The following is a 27,861-nucleotide window of genomic DNA, read 5'->3' as shown; positions in this document are numbered from 1 at the left end:
ATGCTTTTCTACCAATATAGAAAATAGGAGCATAATCCGAAACCACACTTGATTAACCCATACCCGAAAAACATGATGAAGATCTAGAGCGGAAGCGTACCTGAATGAGCCATGAGAATCGTTGAAGGATCTGGGGTTGTGATCTTCCAATTGTAGATCACCCTTAGGGTTTCCTGATGTTCTTCTCTGATGGGGATGAGGAGAAACTTTTCACGTTACTGTGTTGTGTCTACAATTGGGGACCATAACCCTATATGTAACTGCATCAGTTACAATTCTGTTTTCAATATTTCTAATTTGGCCCCTCATCAAATTAGAATATTGCCTTATGGTATCTGCACAATATCTTTTCATAACACATATGCCCTTAGCCATAAGATCAATATTAAATAGACCACTTTAGTTTTGGCTAATTAAATAATGGCCCTAACACAATTAAAAGTTACATTTGTGACCCAAAATTCTAACACCTTCCTCTTACAAAGATTTTCCCATTTTGTCCAATGAAGACCACGTTTGTTTGGGTCACCTCCCCATAATCTGAGTTAAAATAAGGAATATTTAATTTGAAATGTCTCTCACATAAGATGAGATAAATTTGTATTTTCTCCTCATTTGTTGGGGAAGAAAATTTTGATGCGGGTCCCTTTGTAACCTTTTCCTTCCCTCTTTAACCTTTTTCTTCTTCCACTCATTTCTCATGCTTGATCTATTGTTTTCTCTCTGACTTTGACATAACAAACAGCATGAAGGAGAGGGAACATGATTAAAACTATCGTTGAAAAGCTTCCCCTTGCAATTAATCAAGAAAGTTTGTGATCCTTGCTGCAATAATGACACTGAAGAATCAATGTTTACCACAAAATAACTCCTTCAAGTGATAATATCATAAGATCCTCATGATGTTGCTTGAATTTGATGAATGATAGTTTCGCACGGGTTTGCTGAATGGAGGAGAGAGTGCAATCATACATATATGTCTTATTTGTAGCAAGTAGATGCACTAAGGGAGATGAACACACTTAAGAGAGGGACATCATTAGATTTTGATAAGGCACCAATTCGGATATCTATGATTAGTGCAATTTAAGCGGTCAGTGAGAAATATAGTTAAATGTTATTGACTCTGAGGAGCTTCATTCATATGCCAGTGCCACTAACTAAAGTAGCGGTTAAGAATCAATGTCCTAAATCCTAAAGTCCCCTTCAATCAACTACTTATTCTTCTTGCAATCATTATTGTGTATGTGTGCCTTTGATATGATTGCCAACAAAATCACTTGTAGTTGCTAATGATATTCCTTGAACTTTCATTTTCTTTTTTAGCATTTTTGTCATAGAAGATGCTTTAGATTTCAATTTATTCTTTTGTTCAATCACATGGAAATGTTCAATATCATGATTTGATTTTGTTACATGATTAATGTGTTATAAATAACTTAAGTAATTAGAGTAGGACCGATGCAAGGCAAGTGGACCACAAAAATAGAATCCCAACAGAAAAACAAGCAAAAACAGTTAAATTGGTAGCAGGGTTAGTTTTGACCGACGTTAGATGGAGAGAGCAGTGATGATTGTTGACTAGCAGATTTGGACCACTGGACCTAAAAGAGGCAGCCCCAATAGTAATCTCGGTGAAAACTGACTCTTGCCGGAGATATAGAGATCTGGCAAAAATGAGAGAAACCGACTAGCTATTAGCTAGAGAATGACAACATGTAACTGGTTCGACAGTGGTGATTATGGTGGTGCTGGAACAGAGACAACAAGGCAATTTGATGGTTGAACGAACAAAGTTATTAATGGGGTGAAATTAAGGTATACTCATAAGTGCTTATTGCCATATGAATGAACAAATCAAGGTATACTCATAAGTGCATATTGCCATAAATACTTAATAAAATTGTGTACGCAAACATACCTATGAAAAACAAAGGAGAAATCATTTATAAATTTGGTGTGTTCATTATACAGTAAGAATAAATAATGGAAGACAAAAAATGAATACAACAAGCAAATTCTCTGGAAAAAAGAGAGGAGATATAGAACCTATTATATCAAAAACTCATGGGACATTATGAGTTCTTGATTAAATTGCTTGGCATCAATTTAATTATCCCATCATAGCTGTCTCACCAATTAATCTAATTTTGCTTACCATCAATTATCCCTGTCTCCTCAAAAATCCCATTGCTTGGTAAACATTTTGAAGTGTGGCATCTGCTATTTCTGCTGCATTTCTAGCTCCCTTTGCCAAAACTTCATCTAAATAACCTGAATCAGACATGATTTCCTCATAGCGAACCTGCCAAAGTTAGAAAAAATAATGGAGTGACAACTCAGACCCTATGCTCACTGAGAAAAATAGAGTGTAAAGGATAAACTGTTTTATAAGGGAAATAAAATTATGTCCACTGAGCAGTGCAGTTAATAAAGGATGAACCAGTTAATTGGAATTTATATTTATTATTTACCAAGTGTTAAAACTGTTGAGAAAAAAAATAATTTGGACATCATCAAGATGCTCCCATGCAAGTGCCCAATCAAATCTCTAGTTTGAAGTACTTATTGGTACTTAGTATGTACTTTACAATGAAGACATTTGGTGGACTTGGATAGAAATCATGTCAAAGAGAGAAGGTATTTTTTGTCTCTCAGAAAACATGCATGCCTAAGAAGAAGGGATTACAGTCATAAGATCAGCTATGACCTACTAAAGCTCAAACATTAAGTTGAAGATTTTATAAAAGATAGCAATTCAATCCAATTCAGGGCAACTTTGGTCATGGTTCTGATTCCTAGTCACCCATCCCCAAGAAAAGATGTTATAAAAATGAGTTATGCACTAACTTTTTCTTACAACAGTAAGATTGTGTTTTGATAACTGTTTCCAATGTAGTTCTGAGCTACAGACTCTATTTTATGTCAAACTTATAAATTAGTTTCTAATGGCTAGGTGATGTTCAGGTAGCAAAAATGGAAATGTCTGCATTCCTTGTATGATGTAAACACACATTCCAGCAGCATTGACTTTTTTTTTTGAAAAGATTGACATTTTTGTTACTTCTGCAAAAATGTAAATTTGTACATTAGGCAGTTTGAGACTATTTTACATTAATAACACCAAATTTAATAAATAAATGCATAATAATACTTACTTCTTTTGGTAAATTTTCATAAAACAATCTAAACATAACTTATTCTTATAGAATCAACCCAAACATAAAAATTCTTTCAAAATTAATTTTTTCATAAGTAATTGAACATTATTTATCCAAACACACTTGTGTCAACATGGTAGTTAGGAATGCTAAGTTGTTGCAAATATCAGTCAAAATTTATCCCTTCAGAAGCCCACGATGAACATCAATTCCAATAATAAACAAATAAAGGATGAGAATGAAAACATGTACGGATTAAACCAACATTATTGATGGGCCAAAAAATCTTAGCAAAAGTAATATTTAGTAGGTAACCTGAATGGGTTGCAAATGATCAATCAAGGCATCGGTTAAAAGAGGTTTGAATGTACCCCAGTTCATGTTTTGGCATTCCTGCACAACTTCCTGTATATAAAAATGGGTATCAAATAGAATATCTCTTAAGTTAATGAAAGTCAACAATTACTGCATGATTGGGAAAGACTTTGAAGATACATAACACTTTTAAACAGGAACCTTCCTACACTCACAAAAACTTCGATACCTCATCTCGTCAACTGTTTTTTGACTAGCCAAAAAAGAATTCCTTGACAAATTAGTGTTCTGGAACTCTTCTGAATTGGCAGCAACAGGTTGAGGAAGTTTAAAAAACATAATGTGAATGCCATAATTTTAGAAAGATTAATTCAGGATTACACCAAAAAAAGACATATTCCTGAACCATATATCAATATCAGACCATAATGAATTGCTGACCTCTTTTGTCTTTCCAGAAATGATCTGATATATGGAGAGAAGATTATTACATTCAGGCCTCTCAGGATTGTCGAATTCCATGCTGTGAGATGTGTCAAGTGGACAAGAAGTGATTTAAGAATTTACCAAGCACCAAATTTTAATAGTTACATAGAAAACAACAAAATGAAGAAAAAATGAAAGCATTTACAGAAAAAAAAATCTCCAAGGGACAAATCAACATAAAATGTTATTAAAATGGGATAATCACAATACTAACCCTGGAATTGAATCAGTTTTGCAACGTTTGATCTTGTTTGCTATAAGCTACAAAACAAAATATGCAAACTCAGCAAGAGAAAGTAGAGGAAAATTAACATATGCAGGAAAATTATCAAACTTATCTTATATTCATAATCATTTACAGTCATATATCAATACAAAAGTTGCAAGCATTGGAAGTAAAGTTTGTGTAATCAAATAAAATGTAAATCACTTGTATTTCCAAGGAGTAAACTCTGCAGTGTCTGACCACAAACAAGTAAACTTTAACCTAAGACTCCAATCATATTAGTCTAATCTGATAGAACATATCAAAATCTTAAAAATAAAAATACTATAGATGAGAATCTTTCCAATCACTGTTGCAAGTCCATGAAGCACATATGAACACCAAATGTCAGAGGATACCATAAACTTCCTCAGTGAACATAGCTTACAAGAGAAGAGATAACCAAAAACAAAAACAAAAAAACAATAAACTTTGAACTCATAACTCCCATTCTCTTCTCACAGCAACCATACACAGTTGCATTAATGCGAGACACACTACCACAAGGCAAATTTTAACCTGCATCCTTTCAGCAACCATACTACAGTTTCCAACATATTTAAAGATTGTCTAATTACTAATTATAAAATATGACAAATATTACCATACTTAATAAAAAATTATTCAACAATCTTTCAAATTCCAATCATAAAACATAAAAAATATATTACACAGGTACAGGTAGGGTTGAGTACTATTATAGTACCCATGTACCCGCAAAATTGTATGGGTCATAATCACCCATAACTACCCCCAGATCCATTTGAAGGATAAATACCCTACCTATTGTGGGTAATTTTCATGGCTACCGATTGGGTCTAGATCCAATTGACATCCCTAATTTCACTCATCTGCATGTATATTATGGGTTATTCACCCTTCCACAAGGGCTACTAATGCCTCTCATCTAATGGGCATATTTGCATCTCCATCATAGATTAAATACAAACAGTGCAGAAAAATATCATATGCATATGCAGTAAGACCTAAAAAAATAACAAATAAAGTAAATTGCCGTAATCAATATAGTTTCTTACATCTTTAGGATCAAGAATATTGATTCTGGATTGATCGGAAGGTGCAGACTTTGACATCTATAATATTGAACCCATGATAAGTGTCAGCCTAAATTCATGAGTTAAATCAATAAATATTGTTTTGCAGTCCAATTTCAAAAAACAAATATATAAAATTGATAGCCGGCAACCTCATTTAATTACTATCAATGTCGTCTTTAATATTCTACATTTTTTTATGCACACACATATATCTTACAAACCAGTTGAATTTTGAAGAGTTAATTAATAATAGAGCAAAAGAACAGGCAGATATTATTTACAGTTTACAGAACTAGAAACACAAGCATTTGCACGTGTGTCTAATGCATATATATAGTTATACATAATATAGGTGAAATAAAATGAAAACCTTGGACAGGCCATCAGTTAGGGACATAATCCGGGCTCCAGCTGGAGGTATAAGGGGATCTGGAACCTAGATTCCAGAAAGTTATGTTAGAAAAGACCACAAGTAAATGTCACTATGATTCATTAGCTACTTCTCTTTTTTATAAGCTCATTAGCTACTTCTAATGGATGAAATATAACTTGCCTTAAATATAGTACCACCTCGGCTGTCATAAACATACAAAATAAAAATGGTCAAGCCTAGCATAAAATCAAAAAAATGAAGCTAAGTAATTCCACCCCATCTTATGGATGGTTCTAATGTCCAGTTTAAAAACAATTACTCACCCGCCCAATTTCTTCCACTTTCGTCCTCCATATAAATTATTAACCCGCCCTGCCAAGTCACGGGTCAACTCCAAATGCTGCTTTTGATCTTCCCCAACAGGGACCAAATCAGACTGCAGAAGCATGCTGCAAATTTTAAGGATTATTCTTATTGAAGGTAATATTAATCCAATATCAGAATGCATTTACAAAAACTCCAAAAACTTGCAAAATATAACCAGCAAAGCTACATCAAATTAAGTAATATTAGCATACTTACAAGGTTTTACAACTTCCCTACTACATGATAAATCAGGGGAAAATATAAGACAAACAAATACTATGACATAAAATTTTCACAAAGTGCAGTGTCACTGTGTCAGAAACCACCTGATATAGAAGTATATCAGAAGCCATCAGAACAGGATAAGTCAAAAGGGCAACTCCAACTTCTTCGTCTCCCTACAAATCCAATTTCAAACCAATCAGTTATTTGGATCAATGAAATATACAAGACAGCATGAGAATTAAAGAAAAAACAAGTGCCTAACTTAGCAAATCAAACATTGGCCAAAGACAAGCTGTATAGTACAATGGAATAGGAAATTAAATAAATATATAACATGTTATTATTTTAGAATAGCCTTTACAGATTATCAAGGCCTAAACATCTGAACAGAAACTTTTGCATGCCATTATTTAATGAGCAGCAACCAAAAGGTCAATAGTCAGCAGCACTGAGAACTGAAGTACATTCAAAGCTCAAAAAGGCTGTGGATTGTACTCAAATTCTTGCCATTCAAAATGAAATCTGATTTTCATTTTAATTTGTATGAATAACAGTTGGCATTTCCTACTAGGAAGTTATAGATCAATTTTTTCCCATTGCTCCTAAAATAAAATAAAATATGCATCAGCATTCACACTAGCACAACTTAGAATTTAAAATATAAAAAATGATAAAGTCAGCCCGGAGTAAACCCTCTATTTAAATCTTATTTCCAATGTCTGTTTAATTAAAGAATCAAATAAAACTACCTATCGATATGGATAGAAATCTATATATGAATCGATCTAGACTATCCTCTATCCGGATAGATATGTCCCTATGAGCGACTACGCCGATCTTTATATGTTTTGGCCACGTCCGTTTCCGCTCCGAAGAGGAAGGTTTATCTTACTTTGTGACAATCACCATCAAGAAGGAAACGTATTCATGCTAGGAAGAAAGAAATAATATAAAAAAAAATTGAACATAAATCCTAAACCAATCAAATAAAATCCGTAAAACAGGGAGAAAATACGAAATAAATTAAAATGGAAACTGGTAAGGTAAACAGCTAAAACGCACCGCCTTGCGAGATTTCTCTTTAAACTGAATCATTTTGTTCAGCCAACCAATTGGTGCTGTGGAACTTAGCAGCCACATCAATTCTACATGTGCGCGAACATGAGACTGTACAAATACTGAGGCCTGTTTGCACAAATGAATATCCTTTATCCATGGAGGTCCTGACATTTGCACCATGTATACTATTTCTAAGGGATTTGGCTCCTCTAAAGTGAGGGTTAAAGGGTAAAGTAAGTCATAACAACCATGAATAGTGGTTACCTACTTTGAAAAGTCAATAAAACAACAAAAATCAATGGTTGTGATGACTTACTTTACCCTATAAAGTGAGTCTCTCAAGTGAGTCTCTCACTTTAAAAGAGCTGGATCCATTTCTAAGAAAGTTTAGAGAAAAAGTTGCAAAGATCTTAGAACCTTTGAAGGATCCACCCCACATGCTAGATAAATGGCTGCAGTTGACCTTGTAGCCTTAGATAATTGTTGTGCATCATAAGGCAATGTAATCTGTAAGATCAATTCTGAAGATATGAGAAATGGGACAATGTCATCCAAAATCCATAAGACCGGAAAGTGGCTTCGATCAGTAACTAAGCACAGTCAAAAGCATAACATTAGTCCTCAAATTCCTCAAAAAAAACCAATATACTTAGCCAGATGATGTTTTAGGTGTAAATTGAGGCATGAACATTCAAATTTTGTTGTGATGGTGCTGCATTGTTTGTGACCATGTCATTTCCACTTTTCAACCCAAGCTTCATTGGTTGTACATTTTACATCTTTGACCTACAAAGTCTGGCCACTATTTATATTATCAAAAAGCTAATTTGTGAAGATTAAGGTTGAAGTCTAAAAACTAAATAAAATAGGAAGTTATAGGGTGGACCATTTTTGAAGTGGTCCACAGGTAATCATCCACTATTAATAGTATTTGATATAATGATTTTTTAATTGACGATTAGTAGATCGCCAATGGACCACTTCAAAATTAGTCCACCCTATAGCTCCCCAAATTAAATTGGACACCTAAACTATCAGAAAGGGGAACTTATATCATCCTAAAAATTTGGATCATTCTAATAAGTTATTTACCGAGGCAAGGTACATTGGTCCCATAAATAGCAAATAGTACAATACCAATTCACTTAAAAGTGATAGCAAACTCGTAAAGCTCAGAAGAAGCACAGAAATAAGGAAAATCATGAATATCAATATCATTTCCTTTTCAAATGATACTATATACTAAAATTTTAGTTATATGAGTTCAGACCTGCAGCTCAAGCAACAAAAAAGAGAAACATAAAAAGCATCACTTAGGAGTTTCATGAGTAAAAGCAGGCAGTAGCAGAATTGCAGGAAAACATACATACCGCATGAAGGTCCACAATTAAGAAAAGTGTATCATATGCATGCTGCAAAATGAAAACAACATCATAACTCACGCAAATTTGTGAATAAAGGGTAAACCAAATTAACTCATATATCGAAATTAGAAGAAGCAAAATGTCAAACACCTGAAGTGCAACCCAATTCTTGATAGCACCGAGATAGTTTCCGAGGTGAACTGAGCCTGTGGGCTGAACTCCCGACACTACCCGCTTCCTGTGGACAGAATTCAAATCAATGGCATAAAATGAGAAGGAGTGAATGAATGAGAATTGCTTTACATGGAAAATTGGAATGTGATTACTTACTTTACAGAAGTTGTAGCGGGAGTTTGCGTCTCGGAAGAAGTTGCAGATAGAGTTGTACAGCAACGAATGCTTGGGGTTCTGAGGCGAGAACGAAGAAGGGTTGAAGCACAAGACCTGCAGAAGCAAGAAAATGGTGTCAAGAATCGCGAGAGCAAGTGGAAGTGAAGAGTGAGAGAGAGAGAGAGGTTACAGTGAAGGTGCGAAGGATGAAGAAACCGCGAAATGAGAGACACGCATTTTCACACTCAATCACTGCATCCACGTCCAACCTTGCTTATCTCTCTCGATAACAATCGTGGCTGAAGCTACGAAGTTAGCGGCGGTTTTGAAATGACTAAGGTGCTGCTATGTTGGAAATTAAAATTGGGTGACCGTAATGCCCCTAATCCTTCTCACTAATTTGACAATATTGCCCTTACCTTCACCACCGCGCGCCATGGGTTGTTGTTTGCTGTGGAACGAGATTGGGTTCATTGGTTCTTGGTTGCTTTTTATTTTCAGGCCCAAATCGTTTTTTGTTAACTTCATACTCATCTGTCCAAAAACAAAAGAACAAGGATATATTATGAATAATTATGATTAAATAATAAATAGTCGTAGGATGATTTAAAAATGTCATGTCACATTGTTTAATTTTTTAAATTTTTCATCATTTTCACATAAGAAAGTCATTCCCATAATATATACATTATTTTCATAAGCATTTGTAAGAATAGACATGAGCACTTGCTTTCCAGACAATAAATAAATAAAATCTTTTCATAAATTGAGACGAGAGTTTGTCTACATTATACTTAACTACAAATCAAATACACATGATCCGATTGGACCTTGATAAGACAATTCCCAACCAACCACTCTAAGTCCAATATATCTCATCAGATATAGTGGTGAAGATGGTGGTATAGTGCTTGAAGGTTGCTCCTTCGTCGTCTATGCAATGTCCTTTGTGGTGGGTCTAAAAAGATACTATGATGTCTAAGTTACCAAGTGCAAATGGTGGTAAGGTTAAGCTAGAAAGTGTATGTATCTTGATTTGTTTGATTTTCTTCATAAAGAAAGCAGTTGGGGTGCCTCGTGTTTATTAAGCATCATTTAAGCTCTTAATCGTGATGTAGGTTATGTATGACAAACTTTTTGATCATTTGAGTCGAATGTACCTCTTGTAGTCAAGAGGATGGTGGATAAAGGCTCTGCCCCCTATTCCTGACGTGGGTTATGGCGAGCTTTTTGATCATTTGTGCAATGTTTTTTTTTAACAATGTAATTGTTAAAAGTGCTTGTAAATTGATTCGAGAATCAATGGTACCAACAAGATGTTAGTACAATGTTAAGATAGGTAGACCCCCGCAAAAATAATAATATGATTTTCTCTAATTTGAACTTGTATCATCAACCTTACAAAATTTAGTTGGCCTACCATTACACTAACATCATGTTGGTGGTTGCAAGTTGGTAAAATATATTTTTGATTAATTACATTTGAAAAATATTAATTCAATTTAGTATGTATGGAATATTATATTATTGAAAGCATATGTTGATGAATGAATCTGTGACTTTTTCCCTCACCTGAGAGAGGGGAGTTGGGTTTGGGGCCTCCCCTATGGGGCTGCGCGCCCCACCCTTTTTTTTTAAACCCAAAAGTGCCCTACGGAAAGGTACTTTCCGTATTCAATTTAACTGAATACGGAAAGGTACTTTCCGTATTATATTTTGATGAATACGGAAAGGTATTTTCCGTATTTAACTCTGACATGATTCCCCCTTTTTCCACCATTACTCCTCCCTCACCAACTTTCACCAACCCCTCACCAGCCCCCCTGAACCTCCTCAATGCCTCCAGACCACCCTCTCTCTCACCCTCTCCTACCTCACTTTCATTCCCAAGCTCTCCACCACCATCCACTCCTTCATTTCCCAAGCTCTCCACCACTACAACAAGTGTTGTAGTAGAGGTAAGTCTATGTGTTTATTTGTTGTTATTTTGTAGGATTAAGTAGTGGAAGTAGTTAGATTAAGTAGTTTAAGTAGTTAGATTAAGTAGTTTAAGTAGTTAGAAGGATGGGTTTTTGAATTCTGAGTCGTGATATAATACGGATTGTTATCTTCCGTATTGAATATGGAAAGGTACTTTCCGTATTCAGTATGGAAAGTAACAATCCGTATTCGGTATGGAAAGTAGATTTCCGTATTGAGTATGGAATGTAACTTTCCGTATTCTCTTCAAGGGATGACAGATTCATTTTTCTTCGGTGAGTCACAATTGATTGAAGCTGGATTTCACAATGGTCAACCTGAAGAGGCCACTACAGAGGTGCCACCACCAGCATTTGTGCCCCCGTGTATAAGTATAGATGTCTCGCATTTATTTGCAACTGATCAGGTATTCTTTGAACATATTTTTGCATTGTTTTGAGAGAGTAGAGAGTGTTGTTGCTGTTATTAAATCATGCACTCCCAATGGTTTCGGAGATGCCAAAGTTACCCTCAAGGTATTTGCTCGCTTTTGTCCAGCTTCTTTAACCGTCAATTTGTTGTCTCATTTTCTCTCACGATTGCATTGATTTAGGACCCTACGGGCACCGTTGACGCTAGCGTCCATCGCAAGGCCTTCACTGACGGGGAATTTAGGAATGTCATAACTGTTGGATCTGTTCTTGTTCTCCAAAAGGTCTATTACCTTAAACATTAATCTTGCTTCCTTTGAACAAGTACGCATTAATCTTTTAAATTTGCAATTTACTTGCAGGTTGCTGTGTTTGCACCGAGTAAATCTGTTCGTTATCTGAATATAACGTTGCCCAACATAGTCAAAGTATTTCCACAGGATAGCGGACCCCACGACTTCATCGATATCACTGAGGATTAATTTTGTTTTCGTGTTGCTTCTGAATAATTTCGTGTACCCTTTAAACTGTTTGCCATGAATTATTTATGTTACTTATCCTGCCTTTGATTATTTACGGTGTAGTTATACGGGTTTTTTTCAATACAAGAGTCGGCATATAATGAGTGAAAATAGAAAGCATGATTAATATAAAGAGAGTCCTAATACAAAGAGTCACATGTCATAATATAAAAATACAAAAAAAATATACAAATATATAGTCAATCACTCGCCCCGACCCCTACCGGCCCCTCTACGACCTCTAGGTCCACGGGCTCTGCCTCCACGGCCTCTGCCTCCACGCGCTCTGTCTCCACGACCTCTGCCTCCTGCAGCTCTAGCTCCTCGGACAGCAGCAAAGGCTACCCCCTGGGTACCAATGAAGGCATTGGATCTAATAAGATCCAGCGCCCTCTCAGTGAGGGATCGGGAATGCGTGCCCTCTGCAGGAGCATCTGGCACCTCGAGTGACTGCTCCAACAAGTCCACGGCCCGACGCATAACAGTCTGCAAAAATAATGTAGATACATTAGATACAAATAAAATATCATGAACAAAAAATCACAATTGAATGGAAAATAAAATTCAAACTTACCACTGCACTGAACTCCTCCCTCCTATCATCAGGGATGATGAACCGATGGGACACAGCGCTGTACCACCTCATGTAATCCTCCACAGCCTCTCCCGGATATGTAGCGGGGATCCCCTGAGGGCGGAGGTGCGGCGCAAACTCAGCAAAGGCAGCATCTGCGGTCTCAGCAAGGGACCCAGACGTCTGGATCTCAGAGGGGTGTCGAGGGACATCCTGTATGAAGCCAAACTGGCGCAGAACCCTCTCTGGTAGATGCCGTCGAACAACACGGCCAAATGGCGACCGGATGTAGCCAGAATACATGGCCCTCGGATCCCGTGGTCGATGAGCCCGATGGTCCTCAAATGGGGTCCATATAACGTCATCCACCGTCAGCTCATCGAGCATGACTCGCCTCTCATCAAGGCCTGCATGCCCGACCCGGGACATAGCCCACCGCCGCGCCCTAGGCTGGTCCTGCGAGTACTCCGGATCCGCCCTACGGATAATGACGCGGTCAGAAAGGTACTCGTAGACCCATCCTAGCAGGAGCGAGGTAAAACCTCCCATCTGGGTCGTCCCCCTCCTGGACGCTCGACTAAGCTGGTCGTATAGCGTAGCGAGCGCAATCGCGCCCCACGCGTACTCGCACACTCGACCAAGATCCTCCAACATCCCTATCCAGTAGACGGTCGTATGGTAGCCTCCGCTCTTGCTAGCAAAGAGCGTGGCGCCTAGCTGGTTCACCAGCCAAATCCGTGCAGCGTCCTCATATCGGTGCTCTACAATGAAGTGAATTAAGTTAATAGTTTATAACAATACAATAATAATAGATACAAAGACAATACAATAATAATTAAGACATACCCGCCAACGCAGCCTCATACCGGGTCTGCAAGACCCCAAAGCGAATAGTCTGGGACCTATTCGTATCAAACTCAGCCTCATAAATACCAACAGATCCTCCCATCAACTGAGCACAGAGCGCTGCACACTCGTCCCTCTCCCCCCTCCCAGGCGTATAGAACCTCGACCCCATGGGGAGATGGAGAAGAGCCGACACGTCGTCCAAGGTGATAGTCATCTCCCCGAACGGCATGTGGAAGCTACTAGTCTCCTCATGCCATCGCTCCACAAGGGCCAAAATAAGGCCTGCATCTGTCACCGGGTAGCTGCAATATGATAGCTGATGAAGACCCGTCTGCTCAATCAACTCTCGAACCCGCCTGTGACTGTCTGAATCACCATCACAAGCAAGGTTCCAAACCTTCCCCCCAGCTGTGGCCACCTTCAACTGTCGACGGTCCACATACCGCTCGTCTGTGCGTAGGAGTGCATGCCACGCCCAGGGAGCCTTGTGATCAGCATAATGGGTGAGGAGCGATAGCTCAACAGGCCCCCCCGGAAACGGCGGCAACCTCTGGATCAGGTCCTCCTCGCCACCCTGTGCCCCCTGCTCCCCCTGCTCTGGCGGCAGGACATCAGCATCAACAGTAGGCGGAGGAATACTATCCTCGTCAGATCCTCCCATGCCGGATGAGGCCTCGCCTGATGACTCCTCGCCGGAAGACTCCTCGCCTGAGGACTCCTCGCCTGAGGACTCCTCGCCTGAGGACTCCTCGCCTGAGGACTCCTCGCCTGATGACTCAACCATGGGAGAGGGCGGAGAAACAACTGTAGGTATCTCAACCGTGGGAGACGGCGGATAATCAACCAGAGGAACCTCAATCATGGGAGACGGCGGAGAAACAACTGGAGCTGAAGCCTCCACCGCCTGAGAGGTTGCAGCATGATCGCCGCGCCGGCTAGAAGCATGTAACCGCCGGTGTCTATCCTCAGTAGCCCCGACATCCTCACTAGAAGCATGAGACCTCTTTCTGTTCTTCATTCTCACTATATATTCAGAGCAAACATTCACTATATATACCATTTCAGCCATAGACAGAAACATGATGCAAGCAAATGGAAAATTCCTAGAATTTTATAAGTACATAGATGATAATCGGATCTTCTGTGGATTATGCATGCTTGGATCAACTTTTATTTTCCTAATAATCAATTATGGCATCTAGAAACTACTCACAAATGCTTTGGAAACCTTCTATAATTGATTCTGAACCCAGAATCAATTATAAGTGTTGGGTTTGGTTCTGAGATGAATACGGAAAACGTTTTTCCGTATTCAATACGGAAAACCATGTTCCATACTGAATACGGAAAACCATTTTCCATATTCAATACGGAAACCTGTGATCCGTATTTACCCAGAAACGCCATTAACGACAATGAGCTATCGACCCTAAACCCAAACCACATTCAAGACATTTCAGCCAACAATACCTCTACACAAGCAACAATCGACTACCCTAGGGTTCAATGATTAACATAATTTCAAGTTAAATGGGGAAAATCCAAAAATCCTTACCTCTAGGTTTCAATTCTGAGAATGGGGTTGTGAAGAGCTTTGATGGAGATGATGGAACCTTTCAAGTACACGGTTCAAGCAAGGGGAGCGACAGAGATCGAAGGTTGAAGAGGGGAGAAGAGCTTGGCAAAATACGGAAATGGGTTTGAATAAACCCTTGCCGGTTTACATACTAATATAATACGGATATTAAACTTCCGTATTCAATACGGAAATGTGTCTTCCGTATTCTATTAAAGGGGGGCGTTCCAGTAATTTCCCCACTTTAAGTGGGGCGGGGAGCCCCATAGGGGGGGCCCCAAACCCAACTCCCCTAAGAGAGCCCTAGCAGAACAGAGGAGTCAGGAGTGGGGAAAATGGAAGACGAGGATCGCGACAGATTGCTTGAGAGAGAGCGACACCAAATTCAACAGATTCGCCAACTCGATCTCGAAGAGCTTGAAGTCGAAGAAGTAGATGACCACCCCTCCTCCGAGTCCGATGACGACGGCGCCGACGCTGACGACGGCGAACCCGACCCTACCTAGTAACTACCATTACCCTACCTCGTGTTCATTCATTCACCATTTGATCTCTGCTTCTCAATTTTCAATTCAATTGCCTCATATACTGAATTACCTCGTGTTTTCTCCTGCACACACATTGTATCTACAGTTTCGCAGTTGACTCATCCGGTGTATTCACTTTCAATACCTCTGTAGCTTCGTTGCATACATATCTTGGTGGTACGCATTTCATTTCTACATGTATTGATTTTATAATTTCAGTCACTTGGTTTGCATCTGCATTATCTCACTCACTCTCACTTCAATCAATTTTGGTTGTAGATGTTGAAGACACACGCCACAGGGCTGCTTTCTTCGATGGCGGTACCGTATTGAACGTTCCGCTGTTTTGTCTCCCAGGTCAATTTTCTATTGTATTCACTTGGTGTTGAATGCTTTGTTTGTCATCATGTTTTTGTATACAACAGTAACAATCAAGTTACCATGAAAATGTATAGATAGGCAGTAAGTTAGACAGACATTGTACTTCTGAGAATCATACTTTCAATCTATTAAGCTGTTAATATTTTCTTGAAAACTCGTATATTTTTTCCTACTAGCATGAAATTTGGGAAGAGCTGTTCGACTTAGCCTTCTCGTGCGTCATTTATAATATTTATCTTACGTGAATAACTTTGAGTGTTTAGGAGTTGTACTCTTTCCTGGGGCTACACTTCCCCTTAGAGTTATTGAGGCCCACTTTGTGGCTGCTATTGATAGAGCTTTGAGTCAAGTTGACGTTCCTCTCACAATTGGTGTGGTAGGCTAACTCCTTATGATGACTTCTTGTGGTTTATCCATGCTTGAGATTCTGTTTTTACTTCTCAAAAAACATGAACTTGACTATGTGAGATGGGTATGCATTTGTAATCAGATTCGGATTCACAGGGACACTCCAAATCGGAGGATGAAATCAGCAACCATTGGGACAACTGCTGAGGTATTACATTTCATCTGATGTGCTGTGTGTGCCCACTTATGACCCTTTTAATGTAAAATATAGTTCGAACTGGTTAATCACATAATTCTTGAATAGCTAGCACCTCCCTGCACCCAAGATGAGAGTGCCCTTAGGAGATATGGTAAAGCAGTAACAAGTCATTTTGCTTCAGAAATTTACTGTTGGTAAAGGGTGTGCGTGTATTTATTTTATGCAAAAACCTTTTAGATACAACTGTGGATATTGGGATGAGTTGAGCTGAGTTAATTGGTTATCTATGTAACACCCTATCCATTAACTACAAAGCCTCATTTTGCAATGTGGCAATGAGCAAACCGTCACCCCTTGAAGGAGGGGAAACAAATTATATCATCTGTATTTGCAAGTTATAGTCTTCTCAGTTCTTATTGGGGATAGATACCAGTGTCAATATATTATGAATGAAGTGGAGTTAAAAGCAGTTGGGATTAGTTAGGTTAGATAGCTAGTAGGGATTATAAATAAACATAATCAGGAGGGACGGAATCACTGTGTGAAACTGAAAGGAGAAATCTCTTGTGAAGGGGGAACCCTTGGAGGAGAGACATCGCTCCTATTCTCAATCATGCATTCAATAAAATTGTGTTTTTCTTTCGACTCTCTATCACTTTACCATCTTGCTTTCCTGGGTTCCTAACATATGTCTATTTGTTTATTTTCTTGTTAAATTCATTTACAGATTCGACAATACGGGCGTCTAGAGAATGGTTCACTGAATGTGGTTACTCGTGGACAACAACGATTTCGCCTAAGACGGTGTTGGGTTGACGTGGAAGGAGTGGTAAGAAAAATATTATGTTTATTGCCTTTTTAACTATGTAACTAAATTCTGATGACTCCCCTTTTCTTTGTTGGTATGGTTCTTCTTAGCCTTATGGAGAGGTCCAAATTATTGAGGAAGATGTACCATTGAGAACTCCTAGGGATGCTTTTGACCAAGTACCCTCATCAAGTAATATGTCCTGTAGCCACGCCGTCTTACATACACCATCTTCAAAACATTCTCATGTCAAAATGGAAGAGTTAAAAAATGGTGAAAGTGATTCTGAAGCAAATTCAGATGGGAGTTTCGAGAGGGAGCTTTCACAAATGGAACGAAAAATCCACCTATCAGTCATTGGCTCCAGTCATGTGTGTGATATGATGGATGAATCAGCAAGCAGCAGTGATGTTAAACTCATGAATAAGTCAGATCAGGAAATTAGATCCAATCAGGATTTGAGCATTGGGAACTGTTCCACTTCTGGAAAGCAGTCATCGAAAGAAGAGCTTAATAGATGCTATAAAAATGTATATAACCGCCCATCACATAAAATTTCAAAAACATTCTTGCCCCACTGGGTATATAGAATGTATGACTCCTATTGGCTTGCACAAAGGGCTGCAGGTAGTTTTGCTTTGCTTCTTCAAACTCTTAGTAGATATTTCTTGGGTGTTCATTTTTTTTTTCATTGTTATGATATCACTGTTATTGGTTGACTGAAATGTTTTTTTTTCTGCATCCGGTCTGCTGTATTAATTTTATAATATAAACAAAACTCTTAATTGAAATCCTTGAGCAAATTATGTGTATCACTTGAATTTTCAGAAACGGCTTTGTGAAGAGTAATCTTTGCTTCTGTCCATTTATCTTTGCCTATGGAGTACGACATTAATCTTTGCTTTTGTCCATTTATTATTATGTTTTAAAAAATTATATTCGTAATTGACAAAAAAATTAGATGATATATCTAGTATTATACAAACAGTTCAAATTGAATAATAGATTAATTAATCTCTGAATTTTGGCTTGTTATTGTGAAACTAATATGTTAATCTCAAAAAGAAAAAAACTAACAGTTGTGTTGATAATCTGTAGATATGTGGAAGCGAATCGTTGGGGTGCCTAGCATGGACAGTCTCATTAAGACGCCTGATATTTTATCATTTCATATCGCCAGTAAAATACCTATGTCTGAATCTACAAGGCAGGAGCTTTTGGAAATTGATGGCATTGCTTATAGGTTACGCAGGGAAATTGAATTGTTAGAGAGCATTGATGTTATCCGATGTAAAAGCTGCCTAGTAATCATTTTCTCACCCAACCCCCACAATTTTGTAGATCATTTTGCTAATGTTTGTTTAAAATGGAGGTTCAGTTTTTTAAAAATATCAATTAATAGTTCTTCCATTTTCTAAAATTTATCTTTGCAGACTGTAATTGCAAAAAGAAGTGATATGTTGGTGATGTCAAGTGAGGGACCTCTTGGCGCCTATGTAAATCCAGGTGGTTATGTGCATGAGATAATGACCCTTTACAAGGCCAATGGCTTAGCTCTCCTTGGACCACCAGTGACAGAATACAGTTGGTTTCCTGGGTAAGTGTCAGTTTATTTTCATGTCCTGTGATTTTATGAACATATCAGGTTGTTTAGCTCTCTATTTAGACAAAGGTGTGCCACCAAGGCATGTCATACAGCTTTATAGTTTTTCGTGCAATAGTGATGATGACCCAGGAATATATATTTCTTTTCACACCGAGTGGATTGTTGTTTAAATGTGGTTTAGCTGGACTCTCATTTTCCATTTGGCACTGAAACTGTATTTCAGATTTATAGACGCATTCTGCCTTTTATCTGGGTTTTGAGAGAAGAAAGGTGAAATATCTGCCAGATTATGCTCTCTTCTTTGGCATATGCAGTCCATTTGGTTGAAGGATACTTTGGCTGTGTTTGGGAAAAATAGCTAATAAGTTTGCTAAAAGCTGATAAGCTAAATGGTAGCTAAAAGGTTAAGCTAACTGATTCAATTTGAAGTGTTTGGTAAAATTATATAATAAGTCTTAAGCTATAAGCTAAATGTTGCTTCAAGTAGCTTACAAAGATAAGTTATCAGCTAGTGAAATAAACCTGTTTATGAAAACCTCTTTTGATCAATCATGCCTATAAGCTAGTTAAATAGCCTCTAAGCTAGAGCTTAAATGAGATGTCAAACACACTCTTTCCCAATACCTTCATGCCCATGGCTGTGCTGAAGGGGTTTCTTTGTTTGACATATAGGATTGGAGAGCTCTCTTTAGTTGTTTTTTCAATTTTTCTTTTAGTTTTCTGAGCAGTTGGGAGGGTAACTGTTCCTCCTCCTAGCTCCGGTTCTGTATGTCTTTTTTTTTCATAAAAATTTTATTTAGAAGGAAAAGCTGGTTTTCACCTCAGATCATTACAAAAGCAATAAAATATGAGTTATATTTTCTCTATGATTCTTTTCATCATGCCCTTCATAATAAACGGACTCTATATTAATCTCAGATATTTGGTCAACCTTTGGTTTTGTTGTAATGTGGTTTTTCATTTGGTTTTTAATTTATAGTATGCTTTTGGATTTGTACTCACACATGGCTTTATTTCTATTCTTTTTAAGCTTTGGCTTTACAGATATGGAGTTGGTTTTTATATAATTTCTCAGGAGCATTGAGTGTGCTCTGATATCACACAATAAATATCTTATTAATTTTATAGGTTTTAGTTTGAAGTAGTGTGTGTCCACTGTCCATGCAAGTGTGCTTTATTTACTGGTTGAGTGCTTGTGTAGCAATCAGCATTCCCGAGTCTTTGAGCAAACGTTTTCAGCCGAAGAGCTTCTATGGAGTGACTTTGTGGAATGCTACCGATGATTCCATTAACTCTCTCCGTAGCATTTGCTTTTTCTTTCTGTGTTTTCCTTGATTTATGGAAAATTCTTCTATTGTAATGAGGATATTGCATTTTTAGTTGAGAAATCTGATGCTATTAATTCTTCTCTTACAAATCTGATGAGCTTATAATATGCTACTTTTTGCAGGTATGCATGGACAATAGCCACCTGTGCCACATGTAAAATCCAAATGGGGTGGCTTTTTACAGCCACAAACAAAAAGATGAGACCAAACTCATTTTGGGGGATTAGGAGCTGTCAAGTTGCAGAACAAAAACGGCAAAACCTTTAATTCTGCTAATGTGTCGTGGCCATATAGTTACAATTTTGATATGTATACATTCATCTATCATTCTATCTTGAGCTGAGCTCAGTATGGAAACCCATTTCATGAAGCACTATATGTTGCTATTGTTATGTATATTATAGTGTTCTTGTAGCTATGCCCATGGTATATAACAAAATGGAAAATGTTTTGTTCACACATTTCCACCATATACCCTAAGAGACAGATAAATAGAAGAGAAAAATGAGTGATGTGATAGAAATGTAAGGGAGTTATGATCAATTGAAAAGGTTCTTTTGTATTGCTGATAATAATGAGTTTATTGGCTGATTATGATGAAAATCTTCACCTGAAAGTGATGACAACTTTTGTTTACATACATGCTGGCAATTTCTAAAGCAAATGAAGCTTGGGTCAATTTGGTTCAAGCAGTATTTCATTTTTCCGTATAATTGAAGTTTGTCATTTTATTTGTATCCTTCAGCAAAAAAAAAAATTATTTACTATTTATTTACTGGTTTACCAAAACACACTTTGTCTTGACAATGAAATTGTAGAGGTATCCTAAGAAAGCAAAGATTTGATGAAAGCGTTTTCAGGTTGACGTCTTCCTCTAATTACTGATATATTTTTAAAATTCCATTTCTCAAATGATCCGAAAGCCTGAGTCATTGTTGCGTTTTTCAAATAATACGAAATTAATTAATTCGTTATCAAGATATTTCTGTTATCTTTTACTCTGTGGGCTTGTGAGCTTATTTAACTTTGGGCTTAACCGACAAGGAATAGGATTTAAGAGGGAAAACGTGGTTGTTCGTTCATGCAGGTCATTCCATTCTTCCGCTTTCACCCTCTCCTCCTGATCTCTCAACCCTCCGATCCCTCTCAACTGCCGCGCCGCACCGGCACCGCAATAGTGAGTGAGTCACTTTAGTTACAATGCCGTCCAGACCCCTCTCTGATCACAAAGGCGATTCAGGTACAAATGATTTCTTAATTTCATTGTATGATGGTATCTATAAATTGTTATTTTGATAAATCCGGTAAGATAAAGATTTTTGTGAGAGATGAGTTAGATGAATAATGCTCATGTCATTCTATTTGGTATGCAGCAAAAGCAAAAGCAGTTGCAGAGGCAGAAGCTGCGATTGCTGAAGCTAAGGCAGCAGCAAGGGAGGCAGAGGCTGCACAAGCTGAAGCAGAGGCTGCACGAGTGTTTGCAAAAGCACTAATGAAGGCACTACAATGCAGAGCACTTCATATTTCACACACAAACTGAGGGAAGAGCTCTGATCACACCTCACCTCGCAGCAAACTTATGCATCAATTTTTGTCAAAAAAAAAAATTTAGTGAATTATTAAAGGCTTGAATTTCGGTCGCAGTAGTTTAACTTCAATTTCTTTTTAGTTTCCCAATCTAAAGTTTGAATTGCTGTATTTAGAATTAGAATTCAATTTTTTTATAGTTAATATATACTTGTCCATCGGAAACAAGGGCGCTCTAGTGAGTTGTAGATTATTATTTAAGACTTGTGTTATTTGATAATGTCATGTGAATCCATACCCTTCATATTTGCTTGGAGTTCCCGCCTCTCGTCAATCCCATGAGCCTCTTATCCATTATAATTTTTCATTCCATCACAACATTTTTTTTTTGAACTTTCCATCACGACATTAAAATTGAAAATTCACATTGTGTCAGGGACAATTAGGCTCGAACTAATGGCTTCTACCACGTCAAGGTGACACTTGACCACTGAGTTATATTCTTGACCCATTGTGAGATCGAACTGACTAATCTAAAGACAAAGGACATTCTAGTGTGTTGTAAATATTAATTACATCTTTTCAATAAAATTCGCTACAAACTTTTTACAAAGCAAATTTTGTATTCATCAGGATTATATCTTTTAAGATATTATCATTGATAGAATCAGTTTATAATAAATAAGAGTATCATCGTTAGGTTAGAGTCAGAGAACTAGAGAACTAGCTCTATTGGAGGTCTTTGAAGAGGAACCAACCTTGCGTTCTTATTATCTTTTATTTTTTATTTTCAGTTTACACAATAAAAAAATACCAAAAAATATTTCATTTTTTCTTCCGTTTCGCCGTTAGGATATTTCAGATCCTATCACGTATTTGCTTTTGTTGTTCTTTGGTGGGCATGGCGATGGTGCAATGCCAACATATTCGGAGACAGATCTTGGGAGATGAATTACGTGCTCCGCCAAGTTCTGACGGACGACGCGAACTAGACTTGATGGCTAAATAGCGTCTGAGCGCAGCGAAAACAGCAACAGCTTGGGCATGAGGAGCTGCACCAACGACCTGGAGGGAGTCTCTGATTTGCGTTGTTGTTGATGGTAGTTGGAACACAAGCAATAAACGAATGAGATGTGGAGTTGTCCTTCGTGACTGACATGGAAATTGGATTTCAGGAATATCTATAAACTTTTGTTAGTATGAATACTAAACAAAAACAGGGAAATTGACAATACATTAGGCTTTCGGCCCATAACCACACACATAAATCTAATCTAATTTGCTAACACTCACCCAAACAGGTACTAACCTAATATGTACAAGAGAAAGGGGCCACACCACCACAAGGAGGAGAGGGTAAACGAGAGGCAAATAAAATGAAAGAGGAAATCATGGAGGTCAAAAAAAGGAAGAGACAAGCGCACACAAGTCTCTATTAGTTGAACACAGCGCATGAGTCTCTATCAGGGTCTTCCATGAATAACTTTATCTTTTTTTTTTTTCAGCTCCCTTTTATATTCCCTCATTTGTGCAATCTTTGGTATTGATCAAATGTGCAACCCTAGGCTCCAATGCACATAAGTTTTGCTTCAATTGTGCCAACGGTAACCGTGCTTGTCTACATAAAGACATGAGAATATTTTTTTTATGTTATTTTAAATTTGGAATTGGTTTTAATACCACACTATTATTTAAATATTCATGTCATCTTCTCTTGCACTTTCGATTCTTTTATGAAATTAGAATGTAAAATTTGTGTTCCGCACTTATAAATATAATGTGTAGCTGACTTCTGCACATAAATGTATTAAATTTGGATTGCGAGAAAATGAAAAGGGATGATGAGAAAACCAATACCCTTTTAATTTTTTGGCTTAATTGCACTTTTGGTCCCCCAACTATTGCCTTCCTGCGAAAATCGTCCCTAAACTTCAAAATTAGCAAAAAACGACCCTGAAGTTTACACCCGGTTGCAAAATTGGTTTTCCGTTAACTTCCGTCTAAAAACTAACGGAATATTCCGTTAAAAATGAATTAAAAAATAAAGAAAAATTAAAATTGAGAAAAAAATAGTATTTTAATTGAAATCCAGAAATACCCTCGCCACCAACCTAACATCTCACCTTCATCGTTCTCTTCCCTTTCTCAGCCCCACTCTCTTCTTCTTCTTATTCTTCTTCTTCCCACTCAACCACCACACTACCACCACTCAACCACTGCACCACCACAACTTTCACGCCACCACACTCTGTTCTTCTTCATCCCTTCTCAACCCCACCGATCCCAACATTCAAATCAACTAAGAAATCCAAATTTCTCCCAGCAAACACTCCCAAAAGAGAATCATCCCTTCACGGTGTGGGTTTGGTTGATGATACAGAAAGTGGGTCTCTTGCACAAAAACAACGATGGAGAAAGGAAAAAACTTGGGAAGGATGAAGAAAATAGAAGCGGTGGTTGAAAACAAGTGAGGAATGAGGAGGGGAGGAGGAGTGGTGGTTATAGATTGGGGGACTAAAAATGCAACTCACTAAATTATGCAGGAAGGGAGGTGGGTGAGGAAAGGTGAGGGAGCAAGAAGAAGATGTGGTGGAGAAAAGAGACGGGAAGAGGAATTTTTGAAGTGAGGGAACATGGATTTGTAGATTTTTTTATAAAAAAAAATTATGGGTTTTGTTTTATGAAGATGAAGATTCTGGGTTTTATAAGATTTAATGATGAAGAAGTTTGAAAAAGATGAAGAACCAATCAATACTTGGGTTTTTAAATTTTTTATTTTATTTTCCAACAATCTGTTAAGTTTTGGACGGAAGTTGGACGAAAAACCAAAAGTGCAACGACATGTATAGTTGGAGGATGTTTTTTTGCTAATTTTGAAGTTTGAGGACGATTTTCGCAGAAAGGCAATAGTTGGGGGACCAAAAGTGCAATTAAGCCTAATTTTTTTCTTCTGAAAAATAGAATCTGACTGAAAGAAAAATACATGACAAGATGACCCGTTGACACAAAACTCCAATTAAAATCCACGTGTTTACTTGTGATTGACCACTAACATTGCCCTGTCCCATAGGATCAAAAGGACATTTTCTGTCTGAGCAAAGTAGCATTGTGCACCTATTAATATATTTTTGGTAAAAAGCATAATTTATAACTAACGAATATGAATGTCATGATTCCCGAATTCTTTAATTTCACAAATAATTTCATAAAGAACGATTTGTTTGAAATGTGGGTAAATTTAATTCTTAATTTCAATTTTTTTTAAACAATTTTATTTTAAAAATTGGTATATTGTTATATATTAAATAAATATATAATATTGTTAAGATATGACACTTATTAAGTGCCGGTCGCAATAGTAAAATATTGTTGTTTAAACTTTTAAGGTGAGAGTTCGACTTCTATGAGCATTTTTAGGAGATCTTTGACATTCACTTCACCTGAGTCGTAATTCAAAGAGCAATTTAACAAATTTTTTTTTAGATAAACAAAACTTGTATTAATAAGAGGTACAAGAGGTACCCCAACCCATAATACAACAATAAATAAAAAGTAGTAAGGATAGCTACAGGAAAAATACTAAACCAGAAATAGAAAAAGGACCAAAGAACCACCAATCTATGCTACCACACGATACCAAATGCAGCAACAACACAACCCACTTACAGACCATGGATACAAACCAAAGGATTAGAATACCAATCATAGAATGAGTAAGAAAACTCCTTGACTTTAGCTTTGGCCCACGCCCAGGATTGTTTTTTGATGAGATCAAGAATGTGTTCATGATTAAAATTACCACCCCTGAAAACCATAGAGTTCCTAGCCAACCAAAGGTTGCAAACCACACAGAAAGAGCGACACGCCTTTGGGAATTATTCCAACCAATTTTGAAATGAACGAAGTGATCCCGCGGGGATGAAGCAGAAACAGGAGCTACACTAAGCCATTGGAAAATGAGCTGCCATACAAGGGACGATGATGCACACAAGAACAGCAGGTGCCAGCCAGATTCCAAATTGAAAAGATAATAATATATTGTCATAAATACATGATAGATGTGTTAATGCATTGCTCACACTTCAAACTCAAACGAACTCTTACATAAGGAGACATATTAGAAATAAACATAATCATTTTTATCCAATAATATAAGCTTTGTAAAAAACATGAGTGTAATTTTGTTCCACATTTAAATGGTTGCACATTAACTTGCCCCGGCAATGTGTTTTTTTTTTTCCAGTTTTCTTGCTTACATTGGAATAGAAAAAAAAATAGAACTTCTCCGGCACACGTTGCTCTTTTGGATGTTAAGGTGAAAATGGGAGAAGAATATAAGAGGAAAATGATGTGGTTTTTGAGTTATTTGAAATGAGGGAAAAAGATTGGAGAATAAAAGGAAAAAATTAGAGCAATTGGTGGGTGTGATATATATTTACTCTTTTACCCATTATATATATATATATATATTTTTTTTTGCAAGTAATTCACTCGTTTTTACATACATAGGAAAGTTAACAACAGTAAATACGACACTAACACTATGTTTGGTAGTGTAGAGTTGGAGAAGAGATTGAGGGAAGAGAGAGAGATAGGAGAGAGATGAGCTATCTCTCTTTGTTTGGTTGTTGGAGAGATGAGAGAAGAGAGAGTTTTATTGGTGGGACCCATGCTTATTTTTTGTCTCTTCAATTTGAAGAGAAAAGGAACAGTTACCGGAGGAGGAGCCATGTGCCAGTTATTTTAATTTTTTTTTTCCAATTCTCAAATACTTAGTGGCGGTTTAAAACCGCCACTTTGTTTTTTTTTGCATTTTCGAGGTATTTAGTGGCGGTTTTGAACCGCCACTTTCTTACATTTATTAAAAAAAATATTATTTTAATCAAAAGTTAATTTTTTTTCTCTCTTCCACATCATTATTTATGATATCTCTCTTCTTTATCTCTATCATACCAAACAACCTCTTAAATCCACTCTATTTCTCACATATTTCTCTCTACTCAACCTCCCTCTTCTCTACTCTCTCTTCTCTATCTCTCTCTACCCTACCAAACAAAGTGTAAAGCACATAAAGCGAGTCTCTCAGCAGGAGAGTCTCCAACTCAAGGGGAGCCTCCGAGGCTTGAACACCTGCCGTTGATTCATCATGGAACCTAACGAGTCCATTGATGACATGTTTTCCAGATTTCAGTTGCTTGTAGCTGGAATAAGACCTCTCAACAAAAGCTACACTACAAAAGATCATGTCTTAAGGGTCATCAGAAGTCTTCCTGATAGCTGGATGTCGTTAGTGACTTCAATAGAGCTTACAAGATATGTTGAGCATATGAGTCTAGAAGAACTCATCAGCATACTGAAATGCCATGAGCTGAAGCGCTCAGAGATGCAAGATCTGAGGAAGAAATCTATAGCCTTGAAATCTAAATCTGAGAAGGCTAAATCTGAGAAGTCAAAAGCTCTCCAAGCTGAAGCAGAAGAATCTGAAGAAGCATCAGAAGATTCTGATGAAGATGAGCTGACTCTGATTTCCAAAAGACTCAACCGCATCTGGAAGCACAGGCAGAGTAAGTACAGAGGCTCTGGAAAGGCCAAAGGAAAGTCTGAATCTTCGTCAGGCCAGAAGAAGTCCTCAATCAAGGAAGTCACATGTTTCGAGTGCAAAGAATCAGGGCACTACAAAAGTGACTGTCCAAAGCTGAAAAAGGACAAGAAGCCAAAGAAGCACTTCAAGACAAAGAAAAGTCTGATGGTGACTTTTGATTAATCAGAGTCAGAGGATGTTGATGAAGGTATGAAAAACGGTAGAAAGGGGGGGGGGGTTTAAATAACGTTTTCATAATAAAACTTCCACCTTAAAGATTTTAACAAATCTTTCGAGAACAAAGTTCTTAAGATAAGAGATAGAAAAGCACACAAGGATTTTATCCTGGTTCACTTGATGAATCACTCAAGCTAATCCAGTCCACCCGTTAAGGTGATTTCTTCCTTCTTAGAATGAAGGCAATCCACTAATCAGGTACTTGTTACAACTGCACTTGAAACCTACAAGTGACGAACAATACACTGACTTAGCTCACACTAAGACTCACTCTCTTAGTCTTCTCTAGGATCCGATCAACCTTGATCTCCTAAAGGTAAGTAAACAACTGTTTAAGAAAGAATGTTTACAAAGAAATTGCTTCTGAAAAGCTAATGGTAAACACAATGAATTCAAGATGAAAGAAT

At 37.5% G+C, this 27,861-nt stretch overlaps 3 protein-coding genes across 5 annotated transcripts; 1 reads left to right on the top strand and 2 right to left on the bottom strand.

Annotated features, from left to right (window-relative positions):
- Nucleotides 1-1,341: 1,341 nt before the first annotated feature.
- LOC130727641 (tryptophan--tRNA ligase, chloroplastic/mitochondrial) lies at nucleotides 1,342-9,350 on the bottom strand. 2 transcript variants are annotated; one of them, XM_057578831.1, is made up of 16 exons: nucleotides 9,193-9,350; nucleotides 9,003-9,116; nucleotides 8,823-8,910; nucleotides 8,679-8,720; nucleotides 7,726-7,815; nucleotides 7,312-7,434; nucleotides 6,351-6,422; nucleotides 5,982-6,094; nucleotides 5,839-5,860; nucleotides 5,656-5,721; nucleotides 5,265-5,321; nucleotides 4,177-4,223; nucleotides 3,918-3,999; nucleotides 3,477-3,566; nucleotides 2,159-2,305; nucleotides 1,342-1,667 (listed from the first exon to the last, which is right to left on the bottom strand). In XM_057578831.1, exons 1-15 carry the CDS (start codon nucleotides 9,237-9,239, stop codon nucleotides 2,165-2,167), a joined length of 1,194 nt encoding a protein of 397 aa, XP_057434814.1. In that variant the 5' UTR covers nucleotides 9,240-9,350; the 3' UTR covers nucleotides 1,342-1,667; nucleotides 2,159-2,164. The 2 variants fall into 2 exon arrangements, with proteins under 2 accessions (XP_057434814.1, XP_057434813.1); XM_057578830.1 differs by lacking the exon at nucleotides 1,342-1,667 and having other exon boundaries at nucleotides 1,923-2,305.
- Nucleotides 9,351-12,009: 2,659 nt separating this feature from the next.
- Nucleotides 12,010-15,095, bottom strand: LOC130727639 (protein MAIN-LIKE 2-like). 2 transcript variants are annotated; one of them, XM_057578828.1, is made up of 4 exons: nucleotides 14,892-15,095; nucleotides 13,334-14,359; nucleotides 12,488-13,248; nucleotides 12,012-12,399 (listed from the first exon to the last, which is right to left on the bottom strand). In XM_057578828.1, exons 2-4 carry the CDS (start codon nucleotides 14,352-14,354, stop codon nucleotides 12,118-12,120), a joined length of 2,064 nt encoding a protein of 687 aa, XP_057434811.1. In that variant the 5' UTR covers nucleotides 14,355-14,359; nucleotides 14,892-15,095; the 3' UTR covers nucleotides 12,012-12,117. The 2 variants fall into 2 exon arrangements, with proteins under 2 accessions (XP_057434810.1, XP_057434811.1); XM_057578827.1 differs by lacking the exon at nucleotides 14,892-15,095 and having other exon boundaries at nucleotides 12,010-12,399; nucleotides 13,334-14,748.
- Nucleotides 15,096-15,197: 102 nt separating this feature from the next.
- On the top strand, nucleotides 15,198-20,712 carry LOC130727640 (uncharacterized). The gene is made up of 10 exons (XM_057578829.1): nucleotides 15,198-15,417; nucleotides 15,546-15,616; nucleotides 15,719-15,796; nucleotides 16,084-16,196; nucleotides 16,311-16,376; nucleotides 17,095-17,196; nucleotides 17,286-17,802; nucleotides 18,274-18,479; nucleotides 18,609-18,772; nucleotides 20,232-20,712. The coding sequence occupies exons 1-10, from the start codon at nucleotides 15,248-15,250 to the stop codon at nucleotides 20,374-20,376; spliced, it is 1,632 nt and encodes a 543-aa protein (XP_057434812.1). The 5' UTR covers nucleotides 15,198-15,247; the 3' UTR covers nucleotides 20,377-20,712.
- Nucleotides 20,713-27,861: the final 7,149 nt, after the last annotated feature.

This window comes from Lotus japonicus, chromosome 1 (assembly GCF_012489685.1).
Source record: "Lotus japonicus ecotype B-129 chromosome 1, LjGifu_v1.2".
Lineage (NCBI taxonomy): Eukaryota > Viridiplantae > Streptophyta > Magnoliopsida > Fabales > Fabaceae > Lotus > Lotus japonicus.
The sequence above is the reverse complement of the archived record's forward strand: the minus strand, read 5'-3'. Positions and strand labels throughout refer to the sequence as shown.